General features: G+C 39.9%; 1 protein-coding gene across 9 annotated transcripts in view; it reads right to left on the bottom strand.

The window, feature by feature from the left end:
- Window positions 1-19,563, bottom strand: part of CUX1 (cut like homeobox 1) — a 389,353-nt gene that overhangs the window by 98,722 nt on the left and 271,068 nt on the right. For 4 of the 9 annotated variants that reach the window (XM_038375268.2, XM_038375267.2, XM_043499683.1 and 1 more), the window contains exons 12-18: window positions 13,492-13,550; window positions 10,128-10,176; window positions 8,907-9,003; window positions 7,191-7,862; window positions 6,078-6,143; window positions 4,569-4,670; window positions 1,035-1,861 (exon numbers count right to left, since the gene is read on the bottom strand). In XM_038375268.2, the coding sequence (XP_038231196.1) occupies window positions 1,035-1,861; window positions 4,569-4,670; window positions 6,078-6,143; window positions 7,191-7,862; window positions 8,907-9,003; window positions 10,128-10,176; window positions 13,492-13,550 (1,872 nt within the window). The remainder of the gene's footprint in view (window positions 1-1,034; window positions 1,862-4,568; window positions 4,671-6,077; window positions 6,144-7,190; window positions 7,863-8,906; window positions 9,004-10,127; window positions 10,177-13,491; window positions 13,551-19,563) is intronic. The other 5 variants (XM_038375270.2, XM_043499684.1, XM_043499687.1 and 2 more) reach the window with 2 other exon arrangements.

The raw sequence follows: 19,563 nt of genomic DNA, 5'->3' as shown, positions 1-19,563 counted from the left end.
GGGCCAAGGTTGGGGCTGTGGCAATGGGCTGAAGCTGCCCCATAGTTTGGGGACCACTGCATTAATGTCTCAATATATGTTCCAACTTAAAATGAATGTAGTTGAGGAGTGTGACAGATATTACAACCACATGCAATATTGTTGGGGTCCATTTGTTTTAAATTAATAGTTTATATATATGACTGTGTTCTGCTTCATGGGACAGGGCTACCACAGCTCCTCCAGGAATTCAATCAGCCAGATTGTCATTTTCCCCTCCCCACCACCCCAATAGGTAAGTAAAGTCTCCTGGGGAAGCTTGCACATAATAGCTCAAACTAGATTCCCCAGAGACCAACAGACAAAGAAAGAACTTTTTGATAAACAGCCTGAGTTTAAACTGACTCAGGACCATCTGTCTACCTGTGGGAGGGCAATCTTTGTGGAAGGATTAGAAGGGACAGACCTACTAAGCCCTCATAAGACTGATAGGTGACCTCTGGTTAGCACAGAGGAACTTTTACTGTTTTATTATGTTTTTTTTTTCTGAAGTGCTTGCATCTTAAGAATAAATGTGCTTGATTATAAAGAGCTGTGTAGTAACTTGTAACTACAGGCAATTATATACATGTTCATAACCTTTACAGAGAAAGGGAAGTGGAGACCCTGGCCTGTTTAGGTAGCCTGGCTTGCTGAGAATATTACAGCGAAGTACGGGAACTGTGCCCAAAAGGTGATGATTGGGAGCCAGAAACTGTTAAGTGGGTGTTCTTGGTGGACCACAGAGTGGGAATACACATGCAGTTGCCCTGAACTGTGAAAAGAAGAAATTAGCTATGTGTTCTTACTGTAAGCTATTGAAGAAGCTTTTCGTATAGAAATTAGAAGCTAGAAAATCTATGCAACGACTCATACCTTTCACTTGTAAATGTATTTTGTAACTATTGAATGAAAAAGAAATGTTGCGCCTTTATGTGGCAGATTCCCATCCCTATACATAAGAATATAGCACTACATGTTTAAAGTGTTAGTGTAATGAAAAATCAGTTCTTTACCTTTTCCCCAAAGATCCTTTGGCAGATGCCATTCTTTGCTAGCTTTTCTTTGACCTGACGAGTTAGTTCTATTGTATCCACTTCCTGGTACATGTAAATCTCATACTGTTCAGGTGTCAATGGAGGAACTGAGGGTTTGGATGGCTTTGATATAGGTACAATAGGAGAGGAAGGAAGGGGGCTATTTTGTGGTGTCTCACTGCGGCTTGCCCCAGTAACGCTCAATTCAGAGCTCTGGGAATATGGAGATTCAGCATTTGGCCACTCCTTCCAGTATTCTGAAGAGGATGGTCCCTGGAGTTGGCTACGATCTGACCTTGTCTGGTTGCTGACCTTTTCTTTTGCACTGCTGGCTTCCTCAACCTTTGTATCTTCAGAAAGAGTGGTATTTCTTCTGTCATGCTGAACAGTGTTCCACCAATGGTCCTTCCAAACACTACCACGTCCCAATTCATTTTTAACATGCCTCAGCATACCCTGTGCAGGATCAGCCATTCCATGAAGCTCTAAAACTGGTGTTTCTTGGTGCTCTTTTTTTAGCCCAGAGAGGTTCTGCAATGCAGATATATTAGAATCCATGACAGTTGAATGTTTCTTCAGTGACAAGGCCAATGGAGAATAACTGGAAACTGAAGACATGGCAGGTGTAGACAGTAGTTTTGGAGACAAGATGGAAATGTCGGCTTGAGACAAAGGTGTTGTTTTTAAGGCAGGTTCAAGGGCAGCTTGCTGTGCTTCCATTTCACGTCGGGCTTGTTGCAGAATGGATCGAATGGCCTCATCAGAATTGCCACTGCTAGATGCAGAAGGTGGCTGAGCCGGCTCAGCTGTGAAAACAAACCAACGATGAAATGTAACACTTTTTATATAATATACACATTCTTCTAACTTCACTGTCACTATAAATGTTTCCCAACAAACCTGTGAGGGAATAGACGGTCTGCAGTAGATTTTTACAAATATAAAATCTGATTTTCTCTAATCAAAGAAGATAATTTTCAAAGTTAGGCCCTGAAAAATATTTGCAGCCACACATGCGCACACACACACAAACTGCATATGTATAACTGATATGTGTTGCAAACATTTGCAAATATATAGCTTTGAAAAACTGGCCCTATTTCCCTCTCCCCTCCCCTGCAAAACGTATACTTCCCCAAAAGTGACATTAACACTTCATGATCCCAGCTACATTTACTTAAGCATTTGGTTCTCTATCTCCTCCAAATGAATCATGCACAAATAAAGTCCAGGTCACGAGCTGCACTGCTAGTGTCCTGTTACAACAAAAATAATCTGATATGGTTAATCCTTCTACTACCCAAAACAGAATTGGAAATTTGAAAACTCAAGGACTTTTACAACAAACTTAATTCCTTTCTTTCCCTGACTACTCAGCTTTCTCTCTTTTTCCAAACCACTGAATGAAATGTCATTAAAAAGAACATGATTATTCAACAGCTTTCAAAAATAAGTGTGATGTCCAGTCATAGTGGTCTGCATTGCCAAGCAGAAGCTCTAGGAAGAACTCTTGATCTCTACCCTGTATAGAGCTAATGGGCATCAAAGAAGAGACACAGAGTCCAACTGAAGGGTTTTAGTGATGAATCAGTGCTGATATGGCCTTCTTCAGCCAATATATGTGGCAGCAGAGGTTGGAATTCCAGAGGAGAGTCCAAATGTACTCTTCTGCAGGGTCAGGAGATTTGGTAAGGTGGTCCTGCATTTGGATTTATAGCAGTCTCCACTGAGACTTTAGCTGAAGATGAATTCCAAGGCTTAAAAATCCCATTATGGAGGTTGGGCAATGTGATGCACCTGATCTGACTAAGGGAGCTGTGCACTTTAAGAAGCGGCCACAAATGAAAATAAATAGGGTTAATATAATTATGTATATTATCCTATAATAATACTTTGTGTCAGCTATGCATGTTTTCATTCTGCTACCCTCTCTCCCTTCTCCTTCATGCCCCACAAAATAAATCAGAAATAAGGACAAGGGAAAAAAGTCAACAGGGATGTCTCTTCTGCTTTATCTAACTATTTCTCTCATAGGAAGTTTTAGGCTTAATTAATTAATGTCTGCAAAGCACTTTGAGATCCTCATATGAAGTGTTTCAGAGTAGCAGCCGTGTTAGTCTGTATTCGCAAAAAGAAAAGGAGTACTTGTGGCACCTTAGAGACTAAAATTTATTAGAGCATAAGCTTTCGTGAGCTACAGCTCACTTCATCGGATACATCCGATGAAGTGAGCTGTAGCTCACGAAAGCTTATGCTCTAATAAATTTGTTAGTCTCTAAGGTGCCACAAGTACTCCTTTTCTTCATATGAAGTGTGTTGCAGAAGAATATAGTAATTAATCTGTTTTAAATTACTGTATCTATTCCACATTTAGACACCTAGTAACTTGTTCCGTTTATTAAAAACATCTTTCCATTACTCCTGCAGATATTTTTTGCCATGTGATTTGTTTTAATTTCAAAGCTGAATATCCAAAGTAATAAACCAACATTTATTTCTAAAAATGAAATTTAATGCAAAGCACTTTCTAGTGCAGTGCCAGCTCCTTAAGTGAATATGCAGGATTGGAGAATTAGGTAGAAAGTTTTGATAGCTGTCGAATGCATGGAAAATTACACAGTGGGAAGATAACCTGGAGAGATGCATTGGAAAAGGAAACACTGTTTGAACTGGCATGACCATTTTGAAGCGCATTTTTAAAATCAGAAAATGGAAAGCAAATAAGATCCAAGGAACAATTTACACCATGAAATAAAGCCCTGTAAAAGTCAGGTTCAGGAATGATTCTCTCCCCCCCACACCCACTGAATGCATCCGATGAAGTGAGCTATAGCTCACGAAAGCTTATGCTCAAATAAATTTGTTAGTCTCTAAGGTGCCACAAGTACTCCTTTTCTTTTTGCGAACACAGACTAACATGGCTGCTACTCTGAAAGGAATGATTATGTTATAATCCCAATTCATGAGAAATATAGTGTGGTGAGAACATACTAATTAAGGGCTAACTCATGACTGGCCCCAACACAGGCATGCAGGGGAGTAAAATGGATTAAATTATCAACCATGGTGGATCTTTTGCTGTTTGGTCAGATGTGGGGAAAAGAAGAGCAGGGGCTGTGAGACCAGTATTCCCCATCTTGTGAGTAAGCTGCAGAAATGGCTGAGGCCTGGCTCTGCCATTCAGCATGCTTGCCAGAAGACGTGGATCAATGCAAGGGAGAAAGTATGCGATGCAATGTAAAGGGTGTCACAATTTACTCCCTCCCCGCCTCCCCCCCCCCGAGCAAGGCAGGGGCAGGAGAGGAATTGTGACTTTTTCTCAAGGTTCTATCTAGCACTAAGGATATAAAGTAATAATAATATATTATGTACATGAACCCCTCCACACTCCAAAGAAACAGCTCTGCAAAAATATGTTCAAGATTTTAAGAACATAATTAACCAGAAAGCTCATGATAATTGTTTTAATTAAATTATGAAGTAAAAGGAACAAGAGACAAAGTGAGCCTGTACCTGTTTTCTGTACTTGCAGCTCCCTTTTGGCTTGTTCTAGAATGGATTTGATGGCTTCATCAGACCCAGTCTCTGTGGTTCGGATTCTTGTGGTGATGTTACCTGAAGAGTAGAAGGAAACTAATGATGTTAAACAATCTTTTTAGCAAACACTGAGTGTAACGCCTGCAATTCATTCCGAGAACAGTTTGCAGAGGTGCTTGTAAGCACTCATTGGGAGGATTTTAAGATTTATTGACCTTCACTAGTACTGGAAACTCCATTCTTTTCAAGAAATTTTCTCTGCTTGAAAATACACGGTATATTACCATTCAGCTGCAGCTATAGGATAACTTTAATATATAAAGAGTAGAAGAATCAGTAGGTCATATACTCAGTGTCAAGTACTACGCAAATTGTACTATCCAGCAGGAATTTAAAAAAAAAATCTTGAGTCTATTCCCTTCTTTGGGGGAGCTAAAAATGTGATGGCATGAACCACTTATAAAATATCACATTAGCTGGTTTGACCCTGTATGAGACCTGAGTACACTGTACATTTTATTCCAGACTGGAATCTAAAACAGAGAACATTGGATATAAGAAAGTAATATTTATTCTATTTTATTTTACCTCTCCAGGTTGTCAAAACAATAGAAGAAATACATTTTTAAGTGTTGATAACCCTTAAGATATTCCCCAACAATAAAAGGCTTATTTCTTGTTTTTAAAGCAAAGAAAGATAGAAAGAAAATTCCTAATGATTTTGAAGATTACTTCTGTTTAGTCCATTTCTCATCATGTTGTAATGCTCTATAAATGATCTACATATATCACTAACAGGGCCCATATAATTTTCTACCAGAAACAAAACAACTCTTTTAGGGTTGGTTTTCTTTTCTTTTTTCTTTCGCCATCTTGCTAAAAGCAAAACTCTGTCATTGGTCTGAAACAAGGCAAAAAAGTTGATACTTAAATAGCAGCTCCTACTTCTTCAATTAGTAGTTTACTGATCTGATCTTCAATGAAAGCTTTGTCCAGGCTTTTTACATATTATGCTAAGGTAAGTTCTACACCATTTTAACAGCATCTTACAGTGTATTTGTCAACATATAATCAAAATCCTAGGAGAAGGACAGTACCCGTAGTACAGACGAAATACTTTTTACCTATTTGTGAAGGAATTACTTAATGGTGGGTAACTTTCTTGCTTGGAATCCACAAGGAAGACAGCCAAACAGTATCGCAGTAGTTTTCATTATTTGTAATGCCACTTCTATCACTTATCTCTTTTTATATACATACATATTTGGGTGGGGTATGGAGGAAGTATCCAAAACATGTCAAGTCAGTATGGAAGTGGTGGAATTAGAAAAAGTGTTCTTGTAACCCATATTTTGTTTTATACTTACTGTTTTTCCATCAGATTCCAGGCCAGAATCAAACTGCACAGTTTTAAGGAAACACAGCTAGAGCACGCTCCATTTTCTAGATATTAACTGCAAAGAAAAACACCTGCCTGTGACGTACCTTCAGACCCATTTCTTCGTTTCGGTACTTCCTGAAATAGTCTGTTCAGGTTCTGGCCTGGATTCTCTGTTGAAAAACAAGTTTGGTAAGAATAAAACAATCAGGGGATGATTGTGCTGACATCATGGGCTGTGTGACATGAAAAGATAGCTGCCTGTCACTAAATACAAGGGTTCAAGCTTCTCCTAAATCCTTTGAGTCTTTGTCTGAGCATTAGAGGAGCAGGCTACTTTGGAAAAAGTGAGGCTGACTGATTTGTTAATAAAAAGTACATCTATATACAGAATAGAGGTTAGATGATATAAATAAATGTCTAAAGATAGGTAGATAAACCTCCCAAGTATAATCATCAAAAGGAAGAACAAATTATAAATGTAACGATGTTCATTTTCATTTAAACAGCATCTGTGGAAATGCTGCCTGTTCTTTCAACTATTTCTAGGTTTTTAACAGCTTTCTTTTCATTTTCTTAAATGCAAGCTTTAGTGTTTATTTAAAATTAACCACACTGAAGTGAAAGTGAATGTTACTTCTTAAGATTTTCTACATAAATAAGCAAAACTGCTTTAAAATCTGGGTTAATTTTTTTTTTGTTAAACTAATGATCTTATGTATCACCCATATAATTTTTTCAAGACACAGGAAAAATTGCCACCCCAGAGTTATTAAGGACCACAGTAAACATATGTTCTCTGCAAACAATCCCTACTATAATTTTGGAGGTACATGTGGTGGCTGATGTTCTTGAGAGCTACTTTTCACTCAATGTTTCATTCCAATATCAGACTATTCTCAATTAAGACAGGTTTTAATATACCAGCTCTTCACTCTTTCCAACAAAAATCAATCCAGTCCAGAGTATAAAGAAAATCTCTGCTTCTCAACGTCAAACATACTATACTGTATAACTGCTGGAAAACAATGTAGTCAAAAATTAGATTTAGAAAAGTTATGTTTTGTAGAGCATACGTTTCTGCACCGTAGCTCTGTAAAAGAGTAAGGTGAAAAACAACTCTGTTGTATAAACGGCCTAGCAGGAGAAAAATCTTCACTGGTTTGCATATTCATAGTCCAAGAGACCAAAGTTTAAATCAGTTAGTAAACAGAACTTACCTCTTTGTCTACCCTGGATGCTGCGTAGCGCCAGGATGTTCTGCTCATCTGAGAGGAACTGCTTCATCTTGTGAAATGGCTCCTTGCCTCTCACAGTCAGTTTATTCCATGGCTTTGGCCGGGCTAGTATCTCGCTCACAGACCCTTGTGACAGTCCCAAGACATAATGTCCAAATATCCGCTGTCCAATATTGTGCTTGATCAATTGCTCTTTCACCTGACGTGCAATTTCTGCTGTGTCTATCTCCTCGCCTTCAGAGATGCTCCCAGCGCTTTCTGACTGGCTGGGAGATGGGGCCATGCCATTAACATCTGGACTTTGTTGTAATGGACTTTGGGAAGATATGGAGTTTGTGCTGTAAGGACCTGTTGAAAAAATCATGCTTGTGCTTCCTGCTTCCTGCATTGCCTTGGAGTAGAAGGACTGCATTAGCTGTCGCTGGAGGAGAGAGTTTAGTGCAAATTTTCCTGTGGAGGCCAGGGGTAAGCTGGGGCTTGCCAAGGATGAGCTGAAAAAGTCTTGACTTAAACCCGTTGGTGAGAACTGGTGTGTACCATTAGTATTGGAAGCCTGCTCCCCTGTGTTGCGGAGCAACTGAGAAGAAGGGGAGGCCGGCAAGGTTGCAGGACGCTGACTCTCAGGCTGGTCTTTCCCTTTTCTCCTGGCTGACCCTACAAGGAAGGTCAAACATAATGCATTATGGGGGATTAAAAAGGGAAAAACCAAGATAAAATGCAAAGTTTGCCCCACAAAAGGGAAAAAGTGCAGTTTTTACAAGGGCCAATGAGGTGGTGGTTTGTTTTTTATTAATTTAAAATTTTAATATGCCAAACAAGGCCCCCAAAACAAACAACATGCATTTCATGTTTGCACCTTTCTTGTATGTTGCAGCCTGGAGAATCCCCCTTACAAACTCTAAAACTAAAACAATTACATGAAGTGCAGTTATACAATTAATATAAAGTCAATTACAAACAGCAAGTTTCTTTAGCGTCTCTTATTCAAGACATTACTCAGTGGATTTGGCTGAACCTAATGCAGCAAACATTTACATTTTGGAACAAATCAATTTAATTAAAGAAATCACGTTTAAGTGGATGCAACAAGATTGCTCAGTTAAAGTCATATACATTTCCAAATGTAGGAAACCCCAGTGCCAATGACAACTTTTAACTGTACCAGCAGCAAAAACCATAAGCATTGAAGTATCTGGAAATTCCATGACTCCACCATTTAAAAAATTTGCACAGAAAATGTAAAATACCCACATCAGGAAAACTAATAAAGACACAGCTATTTCAGTATTTGTTTTTTAAACTGATCTGATCATGAAAATATCTAAGTGTATTAGATAGGAAAATTATTGTATTTTACATGCAAACACTTGGCTTTACATTTGTGTGTGTTGAGGGGGAGGGGACAGAGCTTTTTGCGCCACTGCTGAATTTGTTACTGAAACTAAAACCAGCCTCGAATGCTACCACTTGGTACATCCTACAATGCCTCTCTTTTCTAACCTTCAGAGCAGCTCTCAGGTCTCTAAGTCTTTATTTTCTATTATCCAGCCTATACAATGGCAAAATCAAACATTATTCAAGGTCCTTGTTGTCCATTAATCTTTCTGTCACACACTAGCTTGGACTCTCATCTCACATTCACTCTCCTTTTCCCCCCAGATAGTAAACAAAGTATCACAGCAGAAAATCACAACCTACCGCTCAGGTCACTATTAGTGATACGCAGTGTGGCGTTCTCAGACTGCAATGAGCGATTTTTCTCCAGCAGCAACACCTCCAGTGGTTTGGATGCATCCTAAAGACAGTCAAAACATGAGGTTTGCTTCCAGGTTAGCCATGAAGGTATTAAACAATTTAAGAAGGTCATTCAGCTATTGTGAAAGAATTCAGAAGCAGGAAGAAAGCACTTGCCTTTGCTTGACTGAGGCTGTAGAATTCATCTTGTATATATGTATGTGAATGTTCAGATTCCTATACATGCTACTCAACAGCTATGCTGCTTAATTTTCAATGTAAATCACTCATCAACTCTGTGTTTGTTTTTCGTTTGTTTTTTTTTTTTTTTTAGTGTTCTGTTAATCATTTTGTTACTCTTACCTACTTTTTTATTTGTCTTTAAATTGTGCTGGTATAGTTTCCAATGAACAACTAAAAAGCTGCTTTAATTTGACTGAAGTATTAGTTAAGATTATATTTCTTCTTCCTGGACCACTCCAGTACACTGGCATTATAGACTTCCTTGAAATGCTGTATGTTTCAGTGCAAACAGACCATATGATCATAAATTAAATCAGTTACAGAAATTGGCCATTTACCTTCCACTAAATATCTAACCCTTGATCATTAAAAAGTAATCCTTTTTACGCCTGGTATATTGATATTCAGTTTGGATTTCAGAAGCAGGAATCCAATTCATAACCTTTGATCTTAAGTGAGATTAATATACTAGAGTATTAGAGGTTTCTACTCCTTTCTCAGTGTTCTCAGCTTGTTTTCTTTTGTGAATGGTATAGCCAAGCCTTTTCAATATTTAAAAATTACTGAACAAGGTTTTCAGCCGATTATTAGTTCAATAAATATCCAAGTTTCAGTTTAATTGTGTGCCAATGCAGCATCTTAAAGAGACTCAGTTTTATAATATTCAGGTTATTCACTCAACCACCACCTGTAATGTCATTCTTTGCTCTTGACCACTTAAGGAAATGTAATTAACAGGCAAAAAATGTTCAATTCAGCTTTTACAGAAGAGGCTTGAGAAGCCAATGATCAGCTTATGTACCACAATATTTTATGGACACTTAAGAGGCTGTAATTTACAGATCAGCAAGAAATTGTTTGTGCTTGCCCTAGATAACACAAAAATAATATTCACTAACTGAACTGGAGAAAGGTTTAAGAAAACAAAAGTAGATTCAGTACCTGTGCACCAGAGCCCTCAGAGGGTGCAAATTCCACGGACTTCAGTATACTGTAAAGGGTGAAAAAAATGAGTTATTTTCTATTTCTTCCTTTCATAACAGTTCCACTAATGAGCATTAACACTATAATTTCCTACTCACCAGGAACACTATAAGTGAGAACTTTAACAACTTTCCTTGCAGTAATATAATCTGATAATGAATACAGAAAAACTATTCCAGCTAGTTATCGGATAAGAAAATTTTCTCAAGCGTCATCTAATTCATTCTACATACAATCCCACCATGCCAGTTTAGAGCATAAACTTAAAGGTTAATAAGGATATAACGTTTTAAGCTGTCAGAAACAATATAAATTTATCTGTGAAGCTTGAAGGGAATGAGAAAGTTATAACAAAAACAAAACAGGGAATATCACCATAACAGTTCTAATACTGTATATAAAATACACCAGCTTGCATATAAAAAACATGCACAAATTATTTTTCTGACCAATGCACTACAGCCTAAAAGGCAGTTCTTCATTTTAATAACTTTCCGTTCTACAGCATGGGGAAGACTGACTGTTCAGTATTTCTTAAGATACATGAAAGAGCCAGACATAAAACTTATAGAGCACTTTTTATGTATAAAGCATATTAGAAATACTTAATCTTCAGAAGAGCTGTGTGAGGTAGTTCAGAATAAGCACTATCATTTTACAGAAGGGGAATCTAAGTCACAGAAAGGTTAAGGCCAATATTTTAAGAAGTATCCACTGATTCTGGGTGCCACATTAACACAATCAGAGTCTGGAAATCAGGCTATAGGTGTCTAAAGTTGGGAACCCAGAGTCAGAGGCGCCCAAACTTAGTGGACACGTTTGAAAATGTTGGTTTTAGTGAATTATGCAACTCCAGAGGGTCCTCCTCTACCACCCCAAATTATAGGAGCGTTTGCACCTCCTGCATTAGAAGTTGCTTGTGAGAAGGGTCACTGAAGAGGGACGGGAAAGGTGGGTGGGAAGGCAGGAGGGAACAGAATTGGAGAGAATATCCCAATTCTACCATGCTCAAGTCCCATTGGTCCGAGATGATATGTGCCCAGGCCTGGTAGAAATGGGATAGACGATTCACAAAGGGAGGGGAAGGATCTGGGATCTGAACTGGTGCGCTGCCCCTCAGGCACACCTTCAAAAGTTTGGCTTGGAGGCTGAGGGCTGCTTCACTGAGCCTTGGCCCGGTTAGAGGAGGACTGAGAGGACCTCCGTCTATTAGTCCTGTTCCGCTTCTTGCGGCTTAAAATTGTTTCCTTTAGGGGGCTGGCATATGAAGCCTCAAGAACTTCAGAGTTGCCTGCGAGTCTTTCAGGCTGTGGATCCTAGTGTCTGTTTGCTCCGAGAAGAGCCCTAAACAGTCAATAGGCAAATCCTGAATAGTCTGTTGGACTTCATGCAGGAGTCCCAACACTTGAAGCCATGAGCTCCTTCTCATGCTATCACAGTTGCCGTAGTAGGGGTTGCTGAGTTCAGCGAATCTAGGGAGGCCTGTAAGGAGATCCTCGGGATGACCTTGCCTTCCTCCTCCAAACTGGAGTCGGGCGGCAGCAGTTCCTGAAACTTGGACAGTATGTTCCAGAAATTAAAGCTATAGCAGCTAAGGACTGCCTGCTGCTTGGCAATGCAAAGCTGGAGCCCCTGGTAGAATACACCTTCCTACTGAAGAGATCTAGCTTCTTCACCTCCTTGGACTTAGGAGTCAGCCCCGGTTGTCCCTGCCTTTCCTTTTGGTTGGCAGCCTCCAGCACCAGAGTGCCCAGGCTGAGGATAAATAAACAGATACTCATACCCTTTGGAAGCACTGAATATTTCCTCTTCACCCCTTTCGCTGTGGGGGAAAGAGAGGCAGGCGTTTGCCACAATGCCTTAGTGCTGTTATGGATAGTCTTAATGAGGGGCAAGCCACCCTCGAGGGATCTTCAGGGACCAGAATGTCAAACATAGGGTTGGCTCCTCCAACACCTCGTCTGCCTGTATGCTCAAATTTTGAGCCACCCTCTTGAGCAACTCTTTATGTGCGCTGTTGTCCATGACAGGCAGTGGTGGAAGTACCCACCACCATTTCATCCGGGGAAGATGAGGGTCAGGAAGACTCGGTGCCCCCATGGGCATCTTCCTCTTGTTCACAGATCCTCTTGCGCCAAAACGCCCTGTGCAGTGCCAGGAGTAGTGCTGGTTTCCAGGCCTGTGCACATCTCGATACCAGCTCTGGTGCTAGGTCACGCAGTGGCCTCAGTGCCAGCCTACATGCCCATCTCCTGCCTTTGCACAGGTTTCCAGACTACAGATGTCGATGATGATGGGACCCATGCCTGCAAACCCATTGACAAGACACACCCCTGCTGATGCCTCCTCACTCCACCACCTTAGTGGGAGAGCGACCTCTGTCTGTCTTCTTTCTCTAGTGTGGCACCAGCGAATGGGAGCAGTGCCGGGCACTCGCATCAGAGGAGGTCTTAGGCGCCAGGGAATGGCGGTGCCGAGGATCCCTGGAGCCTGAGTCCTTTCTTGGTGCTGCGGCCTCTCTTACCGAGGCCAGTGCACTTCGCACCGAAGTGCTGGCCCTGGGGTCGGACGCCACCCGTGCTGGCTTTGGACAAAGGGCCGACTCCATGACAAATAGTTTCAGCCTAAAGACCCTCTCCTTTTTGGTCCTTGGGCAGAAGCCACTGCAGCTCTTATACTTGTCCATTTGATGGGCTTCCCCCAAGCACTTCAGACAGGAGTCATGTGGCTCTCCCTTTGGCATAGGCTTCAGACAGGACCTGCACGGTTTGAAACCCTGAGACCAAGGCATGCCCCAGTCCCCAGGATGGGAAACGTAGTTGGGAGGGGGAACCCCCAACCGAAACTTATCTAAATCTAACTAAACTATTTGAACTAACACGCACTAACTTTTTTTTTTTTTTTTAAACTATTTACAGGTAACAATGAGAATAAAGTCCACTAGAGGATCGTTTGCTGTTAGCAAGAGAGGAGCTGCTCCAACGACCGTCACTGGCGGTAAGAAGGAATTGAAGAGGCAGCATCATGAAGGCGTGACTCCAGGGGGCTCCATGGCTGACCCGATGGGTACAACTAGGGGGTAAACCTTCCAGTGATTGTGCATCGGCGCGCACACACCTACTTGGAATCGACATGAGTAATCTCTCTAAAATGAACAATTGTACTGGGTTCTGGATGCAATTTGAGCCAAAACTGTACTTCCTTGCTTTTTGTGGTTTTGACTTATTCTTGATGGTTCCAAGAACACAGATTTGTGGCTTCATTTAACAAGCATTGTTAATCTACGGTTTGTGAAGAAATTATGTAAGCATTTAACACTTACTTTAATTCTTTCTTAACCTCTTCATAGTCAGCCTGTGTTTTCAGTTTTTCTTCCAGTTGCTTAAAAAAGAAAAGAAAAGAAAAGAGAAATGTAATTATTTGGATGCGGGGGAGGGGTAAACTTTCAAAATAGTCTTTAAATTATTTCTTTGATACAGCAAAGAGTGAGAGAGTCAGGAGTTACTACTGTTACCTAATTTACATACAGTAGAAAACAAACTATACATAATTAATTTAAACCAAATTATTGTCAATGCGCTTTTCCTTGTTTACAGAGCACCAAGCATTGTACAACTGACAATTGGTTTGTAACTGTATTGCATTACACAAACATTAAAATGTTCACAAAGCTAATAAAGTAAAAAAACAAGAGTAGTATTTTGGAATATGCTGTACTGCTACTGTATAGTCTTGTCTACAAGAAGAAAAGAGTTCAAGACGCTATTGACCAGAATGCCTTAGGCTTTCAAGACTTGTTCAATGCCTTGTGTCCAAACAAAACAGCTTGTAGCAAGTGGTTTTACAAGCATTACTTATTGCAATAACTAATATGATTATACACTGAAGAGGAACCAATAAGACTGCACCACTGAGACTTGCTGAGCAGATCTTTTGCTCGGGTCTGGCTAATCTGCTGCAATCTTAATGGTTTGTCTTCAGTGCCGAGAAGAGGCCACAAGCACGGATCCTCCTTATACAACCCATAATGCAATGTCACGCATGTGAACATTACCCAAAAGCCCCTGTTCTCAACATCAGTGCTCAGCACTGTAGGATAAATGCTGCAGGAATCCTAAACTGTAGTGTTATGATTTTTGCCAACTATGCTGATGCCACATTACTGGTAGACACTGTACAAACAAAGAACAAAAAAGACAGTCTCTGCCCCAAAAGCGCTTACAATCTAAATAGTTTCCTTGCTTAGTACAGACACAGCCTAGCTATACAAGATAATAACAAGAGAATTTCTTGGGCTTACAACTTCCACAGACAAGTTGGGGTTGGTTCTGCTTTACCTGACTCGCTTAATTTTTGTTCAGCTATTTGATCCAAAATCATAATAGGTATCTGAAGAAAGAATAAATACACTCCTCCCCAACTTTGACATCAGCAGTGCATTTTTGAAGCATGACACAAGCAAAGTCAATATATTTACAGGAACAAAGTATAAGATGGCATGAAATAACCATGAGCCAACTTTTTATGCACTGGAAATTTCTGATAGTAACATCTGCACAGAATCTAAAATCTCACTGAATGTCAAACTACTTTCACTGAAGAAAAGAAAAATCTAGAGTAACAAGAAAAGGCATGAAACAAGCTTAACAAGTAAAACAATAAAGAGAAACATAACAAGGGAAAGGGACAGAAATGACCAACCTGACACAGCAACAAATGAAACAAGAAACAATCTTACAACACTAGGTAGGTATAAATGCCTCAACAGATTAGATAGCAAATAACCTGAGTACTTGGATAGCCCTGCTGACTTCAATTAGACTTCTTTAGAGGGTAAAGATAGCAGAGCTGGGTCTTATTAGACAAAAGTCTATCTTGTAACTTTTTAGAATAGGGCAAACATATCAGGTAGAAAGACTGACTGAAGGAAAGAACTGCCAACCCAATAATGAACTCATCAACTTCACTGGTTCTCATGCCTACTATCAAAGAAACTAAACAAAAGTAGGCATATTTTCCATTTGACTCAATCTGCCCTTTTTTCTTCAACCACACAAATTTGTGTGCATTACTAAGAAAAATCTCCAAGACCTGAAAGGATACAAGGATAATTCAGACTATCTAGTAAAATATTTGCATTTGCGTCCAGTTGCAGAACTTTTTCTTCTGAAACTCCAACATGGCTGGAATTTACCCCTTTTTTCTTATAATCCACACTTTCCCCATAACTCCTACCAGGCATTTCTGGTGGTCATTTCAGCCCTTCCTGGCATGTCAATTACTGTAATCTCTGTTTGCAAGATTTGGAAATTCTCTGAAAAACATAAAAATGTAGGAACAGGAAATGGCCATCTGGTTCATCATGTTGCCCCATCTTCCTGTTTTTTGATATCAGACTCTTCAATCCTCACTTGTATTTCTTAGACTATTTGCTTCAAATGTTCTCTCTTAAAATGTATTACATACATATTTCTGTGTACCTGAAATAATTCGGACAGTTTCCTCTTTTTTACTCCTTGCTTCCACATTGGAAAATGACAGTTTGATCAATTTTGCTACAATGGATTCGACGGAAGTGTTAATGAAAAAGAAATTATCCCATCCAATTTAAAAAACCCAAAGTCAAGTAGCAGGAGATGCTATTATGCCAGCTACCCATCAAGCAACATTTTCTAACGAATCATCATCACAGTGAATTCCAGGAAAGCAAAGCGAATTTTAACTTGTGGAACTCACAGCTCGAAGGATATTAATGAAGTGAGTAGCTTTTTACGAAGTTAAAAGAACCTTAGACAGGAAAATGAATAACCTCTATAGTTATTCTAGTTATGTGAAAAATAATAAGAGCTATTGGGATTAAGACAAAACTTCCATGTGGCGTATTATGGCACATTTTGGAGCTTTCCTCTGAAGTGGCCAACAATAGCCATTAATCAAAGGAAGGATACTCGAACTAGTAGGACTAGAAGGACCAGATTTTGTTCTTGTATAGCAATAACTATGCATGAGTTTTTAATCCCTCTGACATACACATGCTGCCCTAAGGAAAATCTCAAAGGATATCCTGCACATTTTAAACAGGCTCTGTATAGAATGCCACCTCTTTACAAAAGCGTTGCACATTTGTGTAATCCTGATGTCTAAGATCATGCCAGTGACACTTCAGTTCCTTGAGCTTTCTGTAAAGCCAGATACAGCAACTCATAGGTGTAACCAACTGTTCAAGTTATAGCTTGACACTGTGGAAAGTGGCCTTAGTGCACCAGAGAATCTGGCTCAACATTTACAAACCAGACCTGGTCACTAGCACTAAAGCAGGGAGACATAAATGACATAGCCCCTGAGGCTAGAGAAGGGATTCAGCTTTCAACCTTTCTAGGTGTTCTAAAAAAGCCCTGCCAGTGTTTCTACCGAGAGGACTACTGAATCAGAACATCCCACTTTGGCCATGTCTCTTTGCTAGCCATTTCTAACAACTTTGTTGATCCTTCTACAGCCAACACCCTCTATCCGATACATTCATGTGATTTAAAACCTCGGGTGCATTACAATCCTTCCTTTGATACTAGCTCTCAGATCCACAAACTTTGTGGATACAGTGACAATCGAAATGTAGACTGCCAAGTTACTCTGGCTTTAAGTACTGCAACAGAAAGCCATGTAATGGAGTGAATTAAAAACAGTAACACTAATACTAACCTGGTTATTGCATTAGTTACTACGGTAGGGATATGCTAAGTAGAAAGGCCTTTTATAGGGATACTTATTTGTAAGCCAGACTTAATGTTACATGCAGTTTCATACAGTTATATTTCAGCAGGTTTTAAGTATAGATATGTGATTGTTATCACTGCCCAAAGCAACAAAACATTATCTACAGTTTTTAGTTTTGATGTGAAGATGTCTCCCTTGGAACCTCAGACATACAGATCAATCTTCTAACAGGATGGCAACACAGGAAGAGAGTAATATTGAAACAACTAAAATACTTTGAACACTACAATAAAGCATATAGCAGGAGTGGCCAAACTTGCTGGCCCTCCGAGCCGCATACGACAATCTTCAGAGCGCTGGAGCACACCTGCCAGGAGCGAGGGTTTCAGCCCCACTCCTGCTGAAGCCCCAAACTCTGGCATGTGCACCTTACAGGGCTGAAGCTCTGAGACCCTCCTCTCTGCTGGCCAGAAATTCCTACCTGCTCACCCCACTGCAAGGCAGAAGTCCCGAGCTCCCTCCATCCACTTTGGTAGGTGGAGAATGGGGGCGGGGGGGCAGAGGAGGTTTGCGAGTCACACTTTAATGGTAAAAGAGTCGCATATAGCTCATGAGTCACAGTTTGGCCACCCCTGGCATATACCCAAGAGGAAAACCCCATAATTAATATAGAGATCGCTTCCAAGGAAATTTTGCACTTTATACTTTTTAGTAAACAACACAATCTGTATGTAATCAGACCATTTAGGTATTTGGCATCTCCCCAGCCAATCTTATTGTAAAACGTATTAGTGTGGTAACCGTCTCAAACAACACTGTAAAACGCACAGAGCAAAGAACAATAAAAGGTTCAAACTGTGAAACAATCTGAAGAAACTAATCTCTTGTTCTAAATATCAACCTGGTTAATTCAGACCAAAAAAAAGTGTGTTTTAATGTCCCCCAAAGTCTAAAAATACTCCAGTAAGAAGGATACAAATGTGCTGGTGGCAGTGAAAAATATTTCTACAAAGTAGCTTAGGAAGCGTCATCTTATCAAGAAATCAACTTGCATTTATTGTACAAAAGAACATACAAATACCAAGTGTCAGAGTGCCCACTAGATTGTACCTTTTCCTAAAATATTTTAAAAATTAAATTATTATTAAATAAATAATTAAAACTGCTCTCTTTTGTTAGACCTGCATAGGATATGTTAGAGGGGTTAATAGTTAAATAATAATGCAATCTAAAAGATTGTTAGTAATCACTTAAAATCAAAGACCACACACACAAATAGTCAATTAACCTAGGTCATTTGGTACCAGGGAGACAGGATCTCTTGGCTAACTAGGGCTACTACATTTTTGCTGGATAGTGGGGAAGTTCTGACTCCAACTGAAAAGGGGTTAAGACAGTTTCAGTTAGAAAAGTCTTGATACTAGTGGACAGATTCTGATGATTACATCAGATGAAGATAAGGAAGCAATAATTTTGAAAAACACTGGAAGTATTGCTGAATTGTTTCATTAAACCGCACAGTATTTAAGAATTCCCCCAAGATATGGATAAAGAACACTACTTTCATCTGTAAAACTGATTCATTTTTTTGTGAAAGCAACCCTTAAAATCTTAGCTACTTTAGAAGCACTTGCTTTATAATCAAAATTTAAGGTGTACAAAACACTATTTTGACATGGTTCTGTGTAGAACAGAGTTCAGATCTCAGCTTTACCAGCACCAAAGAAAAGACAGGTAAATTACATAATAATAATAATAATAATGTCACAAATAGGGACAAAATGGCACAAACATGATAAATTAGATAGAATCAAGGTATCAAAAATCATCACTGAGAACCAAAATATTAGCTTTAGCTGGACAAACCTGTGAGAACAGATATGAAGATTACTGAAATGGAAGTCAGAGTTGCTCTGTCACCAGCTCTGATAAAGGACCAATCTTAGTCAAATTAAAGTTAATGGCAAAACTCTTACTGACCTTGATTGGAGCATGATCCAGTTCTAAGGGTGTAAGTTAAACATGGGGGTTCAAGCTATTTTGTCTAAAAAGCTTTATGAAAAGATTTGCAATAGCGGAATAGCCAGAGAAAATGTATCCCTCCTCAAGAACAGCCCAGTTCCTTCGTCTCTCCACAGAAGTGATGCAAAAACAATGACAGATTGGCAGAGACTGATACCATCTTTACTGCTACCGGCAACAAGGGAAACCTAGTAGATTTTTATTTCCTCTACTGAATTTTCATGACAATTTTGCAAGGATATCTTAGAACATACAGAAAGTGTATTGAGTTGAAGAATTTAAATTAAATCCCTAAAATACATTTTTCCACATAAACTAAACTACAACACAATAGAGCCTGTACCCTCTGAAAAATGTCAGATTTAGAACAATGTGTCAAGGTTTGCAAACGAGAGCTGAGGCAATTTGATATAGCACAGGGGCCACATCTGGGTGGGGAAATTTTATGCAGGGTCATGAAGCAGGGGGTTGGGGTGCGGGAGAGGGTGCGGGAGAGGGTATGGTGTGCAGGAAGAGGCTCAGGGCAAGGGGTTGGGGAGCAGGAGAGGTGCAACAGGAGACTCAGGGCAGAGGGGGCTCAAGCACAGGGCCCTCTGTTCCCCTCTCCCCCCACCTTCCCGGGGCCGCAGAAACATGGTGCTGGCTGCTTCCGGGAGCG

This window comes from Dermochelys coriacea, chromosome 17 (assembly GCF_009764565.3).
Source record: "Dermochelys coriacea isolate rDerCor1 chromosome 17, rDerCor1.pri.v4, whole genome shotgun sequence".
Taxonomy (NCBI): domain Eukaryota; kingdom Metazoa; phylum Chordata; order Testudines; family Dermochelyidae; genus Dermochelys; species Dermochelys coriacea.
Note: the sequence above shows the minus strand (reverse complement) of the source record. Positions and strands in the feature narration are given on the sequence as shown.